The sequence below is a fragment of the Cynara cardunculus genome, assembly GCF_001531365.2.
Source record: "Cynara cardunculus var. scolymus isolate 2C chromosome LG 1, CcrdV1, whole genome shotgun sequence".
NCBI classification, from domain to species: domain Eukaryota; kingdom Viridiplantae; phylum Streptophyta; class Magnoliopsida; order Asterales; family Asteraceae; genus Cynara; species Cynara cardunculus.
In genome coordinates, this window is record NC_037528.1 from 25,783,865 (window position 1) to 25,794,149 (window position 10,285).

Sequence of the window (10,285 nt, forward strand, 5' to 3'; positions counted from 1 at the left end):
AGACATGACACTACACATAATTGTTCCATGTTTGACATGACATGATACTGGGTGTGGAACAAAAATTAAGGAAATGGACAAGATTTGGTAAATTACTACACTACCCATGTCAATTTAAAATCCTAAAACCTTCTACAATTCTTTCAACCATCTACCTCACACCCACATATCCAGTATCATCCAATGACAACTGCAGCTATAATGGATTTCAAAACCATGACTTTAACGGGTTAGTTTCTTTTAGGGGGGTTTAGTTGATGTTCGGGCTAGATTGTGTGCACCTTCGACTAATCCCACAAAAGATCCCAATGGCCTTAAGGACACTCGAACTAGTCACCTAGGATGAAAAGCTCAAGGGCTGGCCTTTATTTGCTAGTTGAACTAAAGCTCCAAATCAACATGATGCAGCTATGTCCACGTATGTTCTAGAAATCAAGCTCGATGGGCACGAAGCAATTCTTTTCATCAAACAATTTCAACAAAAACTGCTAATATATACAATTTAGGAAAAAAAAGAGAAAAAAGTTAAGCGGTGCAATACATTGGTTGCAACTTCAAACCTGAACAAGTTAAGGATCCTGCTTACAATGTCAATACTACCCTCAGCCTCCCAGAGTTTAAACTAATAGACAATTAGACTTTGCTTTTCACAACATGATAGCATCTCAATCGCCCGAAGATGTAGTTTCCGCGGTTTCATCATCACTAAAACTAGAGGTCATCTGCACAGTCGACCTGAGAATATACATGACTCCATGTCAGAAAATACATTCTAAAGGCGTCGTCCAAACTGAAAATAAGTTAAATCACACAGCAGATACTGGATAGAACCATTTTCATTGTAACTGTGATAAATCTAAGATATCAATTCACATGATTAATTGACATTGCTACTTTTTTTTATGAAGTATATAATACTTATATACGACAAAACTCACACAAATTCAAAGGTGAGCCTTGAACCCTTTACCTCCAGGGAGGTTGGGATATACCAAGAACCCAGATATCGCTGGGTCAATAACCCTTTAGATATTGATAAATGAGAAATAACATATGGCTACCCAATGATCTGTGGGTTTCCGAGGGTTGGGAGGAAGTCGTACTGTTCTCTCTTATATTTTGCAAAGAGGTTGTCTCCATGACTGTAATCCGTGACCCTTCCGGTCACAGATGAGCAACTTTTAAAACTGTTTGCTCAAGGCTTGACCCTAAAGAAAAGCAACCAATGTGTATGAAGGCTCCTTGATCCTATGAGGGTTAAGGAGAGAAGTTCTTCTATATAGTACTTTCCTTCCATTTGGCAAACAAGCAGTTTTGATGACTTGGGTCAAGGTGGAGTAACCTTATTGGTTGGTGCAACGACCCCTACATATAAATCAACCTATATGAAACAAGCCCTAATCATTTAGGTATGTGGCAATTTCCTTAATGGATGGTGTGCCATGCTTCATCTGCAATCAATTGAGGGTATCTTGATCTTACTGCATGGCATATTACCCCATGATCATTGTTACATAAATAGTCTATTATCCCAGGGCAAAAACTGAATAAAATATCCACAATGAAGCGGTACACATTTTTTAATTAACTAATGACAATTGTACCCTTAATAATAGAAGAAGTAATGAATTTCTCCATCTTATAATTAAGGGTGGAACTGGAAAATATCACTTATTTTTGAAAGTGGAGACTTATTTTGATACAAACTAAAATAGAAATGTTGAGGCTTATTTTGAGATGAAAGGACTATTTGCTAAATCTAGTCAAAGTGATCGAGAGAGAAGAATCTCATAAGCATATAAAGTGCAAGCACTGACCTTTTAATTTTAGTGATTCTTGGAGATATGTCAAAAACTGCCTCTTTCCTTGGATACCCTTGCTGTGTAAACTCATCCCTACTTCTCTTAATAACCTTCAATGGTAGAAAAACAAGTTTGAAGTCAAAACTAGTGCACTAATGTATTATAGGAAAAGTTAAAGAGTTGAAGGATTTGTGCAAACTGCATTATTAACCCTCATTTCATTTCCTGGATGAATCTTTGCAGAAACCAGTTTGGAGTATTCATCAATTCCTCTTCTTTGTCCATTGAATTCATCATCCTACACATCAGTCCCATTCAAGAATAATTCATTAGCTTTTAACTTCTTTTCCAGAAAATAGCAAAATGGTAAATAAAAAATTTAAGGCGAAGACCTTAGGTGTCTTCCTGGACAGCCCTCTGTCCTCCGATTCAACAAATTCACTCCGATTAATGATCAAATCTGAAGTAATAGGTTCGATACGGTCTCTATAGATAACCTTCGGGGTCCCGCTATTGTGGCTACGCGGGTAGTTCTCTGCTTGCTTGCCATCAATGTTTTTTCCGTAGGCAATTAGATGACGGTTAGATAGAGAATCTGGTCTCTTTACTCCAGGACCATGCTTTGTTCTCATTTCAATGTGCTCCCTAAGGTCGTGAACTGATGTTTCTCCAGCAGAATCGTCATTTACTTCCATCTGCAAGCTCCTCCCAGATAGAGAACTTCTATGCTTAGACAAAGGAGGTGTTTGCTTATATTGGCTGTCAGAGTGTTTTTCACGATGCTTGGATGCATGCCTCATCTCTAAACCTGACTCATCCAAATCTGTGGGATGATAGCTCTTCGGATTGTATCTTTCATACATCTGATCATGAAGAGGGACAAACATTAGATCGATTAAAACACCAAGTGAAAGCAATGGAATATATTTTGTTGAAAGCATTTTTCAATTTTCTAATTATAAGCCTTCATGCCTTCAATCAACAACCAAAATCAAAACAAGTTTCTGTAGAAATACAATTTCAACTTCAGGTTTGATGCCATAGCCATATTTGTACCGTATAAGGGGATTACATATCTACTCACAAAAAGTATGACTGCAAATTAGAAATCAACATTCAACTCCCATGATCATTTCAAAAGGATAAGTGATTCTTAATGACCAATGATATTCTTAGTTAAGTCCCCTAATTGCCCAAGAAAGTTGGAAGAATGCATACCTTGCTTGTGTTAGGAAGTTGGAATGTTTTAGATCCATCCAGTGAATGAAGTGCAGTGCGGTCACCAACATAGTAGGATTCTGGAAGGACATCAAGAAATAGTAGGTGAAGGAAAAAATATATTGGCCAAACTTTTATCAAAGAAAAAAAATCTATTTAAAACCGCTACATGCAGCAAAGCAAGTCCATGCTAAGCGAGCACGAGCATTAACATTAGTAGAAAATAAATTAATTATACTCTTCTATCATGTCAACCAGTCAAGCAATTCCAGATTGAAGTCTATAAAATGGACATTAAAGTTGCATGATTTTGAGCAAAAGAGTACCATAAATAGACAAAAGAACATCAAAGGAAGGTCAAGAATCGGATCATCGCTTTAAAGCGAGTATCCAATTAGTCTAAGAAAATAGTATCTCCATCTTTCTTATGTGGAAGATAAATAAACACATATACGGGACCAACATACTAGCATTTCTATCTTAGTTGTTAAGAGGTATTTTTTTCATAATGCCTATAAGGAAGGCCATCCTCATCTTTACAATTGGAGGCTGCCCGAGATGAAACTTGTATCATGTTTAAGTATTCAATACTGGAGCACCCAAAGTTACCGATAGAGTCGAAATATGGGAATTCGCTAGCTTTTATTAAATAAGAATTTAAAGGACTTGTATTTTTTCTAGTTTACATTTCTTATGTCAACTTTATCTCCACTTGATTCTTTCCTAAAAAAGGGAGTAAATAATATTTAAGAAAAAGGGGAGTAATTGATGCCACTGTTTAAATCTTCTACATGATAAAAACAAATATTTATCTTTTAGGGTTCATGTCCTGGAACACTATTCTACATGCTGGTTCTATGAATCCCTCCTCACTTTTCACTTTTACCTTTTGATCCTCATATCATGACAAAAGTACACAGGAGCTTAGGGTGTAGCAGTTACAACATGTACCCAACCATAGCATAACCGTCAGGTTCATAACGAAGAAATCAGTAATGCAATGTGAAAAATCAGAGGAAATTACTTTCAATCATATTTTTGAGCGACCACAAAATTAGATCTTGCTAGCTAGTTTGATGCAAAAACAACTTGCATAACAATTTCCGTACGCAGATGTCCTATATGATGAAATAAGTGGTATGCTATAAAGTGTAAATCATAAACTGAATGATGTGCATCCATTTTTAAGACTATATATAGCACTCATGATTCATGCATGTGTAATGCTGTGAACAATGCATGAAGGGGTATGAACTTCAGAAACCATCAAAGGCATCCATGCAGAAATTCAATTGGGTTTTGAGGTTTAGAAAGACCGTTTTCAGCCATTATGAGGCTTCTCAAGAGTACCAGGATATATTACGTGGCTTCAAGATTGCCTTGCAACTCCAAAAAGTGCAGCAGACTTGTAGGTGAAATGAGTGTAGGAAACTTTCTTATGAGAATACCATTTTAAGCGATCCTCTAAAAGTTCTATAACAGGCTGTAAAGATTTTGATGATTTTCCTTCATCACTATATCTTTGATCTATGAATGCGTTATTCACCACAAAACAAAAAGAATTAAACAAGACTTTAGGTCCTCATGCACAGATGTAGCTTAATTTAGTAAACGTATGTATGCTTATGACTCAATTTCTCATGTGCTCACATAAACTAACTTTGACTTCTATGACCAGCGATCAACCTGTTAAGGAAATAGCAACTCTATCAAGTTCTTTTATTTTTTGGATAAAGCGGATAGAACCCCTTGGAAAATTAATCAGATATAAAACTACGAAAAAGGTAATTATAAAATATGGTCATTTAGGTCACTGTCAAATTAGGACTCTATTTTCAATGATGGAAGAAGCATATTAACATTATTAGCATCCATATGGCTTGGAGAGAGACACAAGCAAGCTGTTATATTTGGATAAAGAACGAATATCACAAATGCATCATAAAAGAACCTATGGTCAGTATGACATGCTATCATATAAAAAGTGCTACTGCTTACGGTTGACTGGAATCTTGACTGGGTTCTCGAATGCACCAGGCGGAAGTGGCTCAAATTCAATACCAAGTGGTGGACCATCCTCTCGATAATGCCTACCCAGTTGCCTCTTGACGGCTGTAATTGCAGCATTTTCGACCTGACCTTTCACCTTTAAATATCCTGATGGGCCAACCCTTCCCTTTATGCTTTTCACATCATTATGAGTTGGATATTTTGATGTTACTGTACCTAAACGATCCACATTTTGAGGATGAAAATTATCCTTCAATGGTGAGCTACTTCCTGAAGATGTATCATCATCCATGACACTGTTGTGCTGACTCCCATGCTCATACCGAAGTTCTGTTGGTAAAAGCCCTTCGGCAGTAAATCTTCTACTTTCAACTTCCTTTGGATCAGAAAGCTTGTTATCTCCTTGTTTGGTGCTGCCACAGGAATCCTGTCGGAGTCCACTGCCACGATCCTGTATGACACCACTTGACCGATCTTGTTTTCCATGTGCTTGAACTTCATCATTCGGTGATTTCTTGTCCTTCAACCTTCTATGGCAAAACCACCCAGAAACTTGCTTTTCTGTTAATCCTATTGACTCTGCAAGTTCTAATTTCATTGCCTCTGTAGGGTATTTATGTTCTGCAAAAAGAACGAAAAGACTTGTTTAAAGCAATTTTATATCAAACTAAAATATACTGTATGAAGAAATGCAGCAACAAGAACAAGCATACCATTATAGAAGTTCTCTAGTGCTGTCACTTGAGATGGTGTCTTGACAATCCTCTTCTGTTTCTTCTCTGGAAGAGCTCTATTCTCATCGGTATGAACTTCTCGAGACTCTACAACAAAAAGATTTGTAAGTACGACGAGAGCAAGAGGGAGAAATGTAATGTTGATATGCTGTTGACCAGTCAATAATTTATGTTCTCTAAATCGTGATAGCTAATTACATACATAGAAGTTACTAAAACACATTACACGTGTAACATAATACAAAGAAAATAGTTTCATTCTTCCCTAGTCTTAATTATGAACTCTTATTTAACCCATTCACCATGCACTCCGGTCTAGAAAACTATGTAAAAGATCATCTCCCTCCATCCCGAAATGATTGCATTCCTTTGACTTGGAACAAAAAGTATCATTCAAACATTATTTTCCAAAGTTTACCCTTTTACTAGAATAAACAAAAGCTACTTTCATAGGGAGATGTGTCAACTTTCCATGGAGAGTGGGAAAGTAAGGTGGCCATTACACTCATCAAATGTTAAAAATCAGGCCTTTTTAAAGTTCATTTCATCATGATAAGTGTGAAGGTATACCAATAAACCAAATCATACTTATCTAGTTTCAGCAGGAGGTCATTTATTGTTGACATCTAAAACAGATAGGATACTTATTTTGAGATGATCAGGAGTATTAAAGAGCCAATGTTTGTGATTTTTATACCATCATTAGCTGATTTTAATAATTTTAAGGCCAAATATGATAACGTGACTGTAATTCGAAAATTCCTACTTGGCAGACATTCCTGTGTGCACAATCAATGATATCGTATTTACTAGACATGGCACATTTGCAAACTTCATGGTCGAAAAGTTAACCTTACCCACCACTTATAGTAACAACGATGAAATGAAGAACAAACTTGATAATTGATACTCTAATATATGGATATGGATCGGATTGTTCACATTATAAGCATGGAGTATGGGAGTATAAACACTCCTAATACATCATTTGAAAAAATACTTCCCTAGTTATATCATCTTACAGCACATACCATTTTCCATGCCTATATAATTAGAAACACGAATTATAAATCAATTAAATACCACATGGCATACCTTTTAAGGATTGTCACAGGCATACTACTTATGTTCTTCAAAGGTACAACAATTAACGTATTCTGCATTTGTTTCCGACAAATATTACATTGGCATTCTAAATTTAAGAAGGGAAGATGGCTTTATAAATATAAACCATTGCGCTTCTATGTATGAAGTACGCACCCCTGAACTAAACTGTCTTATTAAAATTATGCTGTTTTGACTTCTATTCTTCCAACTAATAATACTTAAACTCCAGCCTTGAGAAGGTCATATGCATTTATACACCAAGCTGAATTAATCACCCAAAATCTAGTGTAACTAAATAACCAAATAAACATATAACCTAAAGCTTCAAAAGGTGTAATGGCTCTACATACAATATTGTTGTTGTAAAGCATGAAGTCTCGACCCTGAATGACATATAAGCAAAATATAGTATAACATTTAAACCATTCATATCATTTTTAGTAATAAAACATTCACATTCTAAAGGGATTAACGTCCATATAAACATAAAAGTAGCCATGACCTAATCTGTTCATAACCCAGATTCCAGTGTAACAAGGATATATTTTTTTTTTCCAACCTATACACTACATCAACATTTACACTGTTGAAGGGGTATCAGACTTTTATAAACATAGGCATGAGCTTTGTAACCCTCAATTCATCAGCTTTTTTCACCTATATATGGGTATATGACAATTAGGCTATATTTTATTTTCTTTTCAACCCAACACCACATAAGATTCAGATCATAGAAAGTTCAATGGCTTTATAGACATAAACAGATATATGTTTCTTTAGCACTTAAATCGATCATTGCTCACTCAGAATCTTCCACGAGACAGATGATTCTCAAGTAACCCAAAATAATCACACATTCAAATAGGTAAATGCAAGCAATTTCCTTAACCCAATTACACTTGCATAACAAATCATTAAGTTTTTTAAACAATCAAGGGAAAAGATCAGAATTGCACAAACACACTCCGTCAGTGCCAAATCAAAGGACCTACTGTTCAGCTTTGAGATCAAACCTAGCATTGTTCTATTGGAAAACTGATCTTGACACTGTTAATAACTCAACACCGATGTCCCTATGTTTCCTAGTAGTTACAAGGGTTTTTCATGTAATCAACAATTTCTCGCAAAAAGTACAAAAATTTCACATCAAATTTTAAGTAGATAATCAGAAGCCAAAGTGTGCTTTCTTTTGTCACCGATGGAGTGCATCACAAAGAACAACAATTGATGAAGTCATTTGCCTAGAATTTCCATATGCTTTCTAAAAATGCAAAGGGAAAGTAGCAGAAACACCACATCATATTTGTGAACAAGAAAGCAGATGCCTACAATCGACAATGGAACAAGAAAGCAATAAAAAATTAAAATTCAGTCCAAGTGATCTCGAATTGAACCGAAAGGGTGGTCATACCTTCCATAATTCCGGATGCTTTTAGGGTTTTTGTTTGCTAAGCTATCAGAATCCCCTTTTGCTTTGTGTATGGTCGATTCAACATTGCCAGTTTAAGAGGCGGAGAATGCAAGAAATCGGAGAGATTTATGAAGACGATTGAGGAGTTTTGAAGTTGAATTTGGCTAGTTTATGCAAATTAATGGATGGTGAAACGTAATTATGAAGATATTTGGTCTGAATTAGAGAGTTGGTTGTGTAGACGAAGAGAAGAAAAAAGGGTAAAAGGAAAGACCAAAATCTTGTTGCGATTGAATTGAAGCAAAATTTTGCATTATACTTTTATACGTCAACAAAAGCATTTTATCTTTTCCCCCTTCTCAACTATTTTTATTTATTTCACATTTCTAACCATAAATTAACATTTATAAATTTTTGAATTTATGAACTTATCTATGTATAAGAATTAGTAGGCGTGTACGCGGGTTAGGTTGGACGGTTTATAATATTTTTATAATTCAATCCAATTATGGCGGTTTGAAAAATCTCAACATCACCGAATCCATTCAAAAGTATAACTCAACCCAACTCAATCATTGCGGGTTGAGGCGGGTTGGGTTGGGTTGACGGGTTAATAGTTACATAAATTTGACGAATGAAATAATTTATAAAACTTAAGTTTATAGACCATACTATAAAGCGTCATATCTAAAATGGTTACAATAGGTTTACATGACGTTTTTGGACGCTTCAACAAGTGTTTTAGAATGATCTTCAAATAAAATGTCGTATTAGTTATTTTATATAAATATTTTGAGAAGTGTCCCTAAAACTCATTTATTCATAGGACACCTATGTTCATATACACTTTTCAAGTCGTGTCGTATAAAATAACTAATATGATACTTTATTTTAAAAGCGTCATAGAATTTGTTAGAACTTTAGGCATCCTATAAGATCTAATGTTGTTGTAGCGAAATGCTATAACTAAACATTTTATTTCCACTAAAGTACAACCATCAAATGACGGGGTATTTAGATTGATGGATTCGTCAACAAAATATGTATTAGTATCATTCATATTCTCCGACATATCAATTTGTTGTTGCTGCAAAGAAGATTTCAATAATTTTCTCTTATTAATTAAATTATTTGTCATCATTTTTTGATCGTGAATCTCTTTTGGTAACCTATACGTTTAACTAAAATGAAATACAAACATAATATCAATAAAAATTATACACTATAAATATATATATATATATATATATATATACATAATAAACATATATATATATATATATAATTTTATAAAAATTATATATTAGCGGCGGTTTGACGGGTTGGGCGGGTTGGGCCTTCAACCCTCCTAATTGGCGGGTTAGCGGTTTGGCGGATGGGCGGTTTGACGGTTAGGCGGGTTGGGTTTAATTGGGTTGTTAACGGGTTGGGTTGGGCGGGTTGGGCAGATTGACGGTTTTTTGTGCACTCCTAAGAACTAGAAGGGTATTCGTACAATATAACGAAATACATCTCGATTTTAATGTTTCGTTTTATTTTATTTTTTTTCTCTGTTGATGTTATAATACGGTTTTTATGTGGTTTTGAAAAAGCGATAATGTTTTTTATTTTTAAATAAAATATAAATATGAAGATATCATAAAAAATTTAAAAAAAAATTGGTACTAGTATAAAACTAACTATTTAAAATTTCTTCTTTTTCGTGTATTTCTTTAATTCATTTTTTTTATTTTTGGTTTAATAATAAATTTTTCTATAAAGATAATAATTAAGTATTTGGACAAATTGCATAAAAAAATAGCGTACTTTAACTTAATTCCTATTTTGGGTAACGTACTTTCAAAACTTTCATTTTGGTACCTAAGATGTAAAGTCTTAAACATTTAAGTACCTGGGTAACCCGGTGAAGACTAATTTTAGACTAAAAAAAGACTAATTTTAGATTTAAAAAATCCACGTCACTGACCACGTCAGCAAATAATACCGAGTTAGATACTACATCA

General features: G+C 34.6%; 1 protein-coding gene across 2 annotated transcripts; it reads right to left on the reverse strand.

Moving 5' to 3' along the window:
- Nucleotides 1–444: 444 nt before the first annotated feature.
- On the reverse strand, nt 445–8,562 carry LOC112506802 (homeobox-DDT domain protein RLT1). 2 transcript variants are annotated; one of them, XM_025111202.1, is made up of 8 exons: nt 8,283–8,562; nt 5,744–5,851; nt 5,019–5,651; nt 3,021–3,100; nt 2,195–2,665; nt 2,014–2,100; nt 1,818–1,912; nt 445–735 (listed from the first exon to the last, which is right to left on the reverse strand). In XM_025111202.1, the coding sequence occupies exons 1-8, from the start codon at nt 8,287–8,289 to the stop codon at nt 666–668; spliced, it is 1,551 nt and encodes a 516-aa protein (XP_024966970.1). In that variant the 5' UTR covers nt 8,290–8,562; the 3' UTR covers nt 445–665. The 2 variants fall into 2 exon arrangements, with proteins under 2 accessions (XP_024966970.1, XP_024966889.1); XM_025111121.1 differs by having other exon boundaries at nt 2,002–2,100.
- Nucleotides 8,563–10,285: the final 1,723 nt, after the last annotated feature.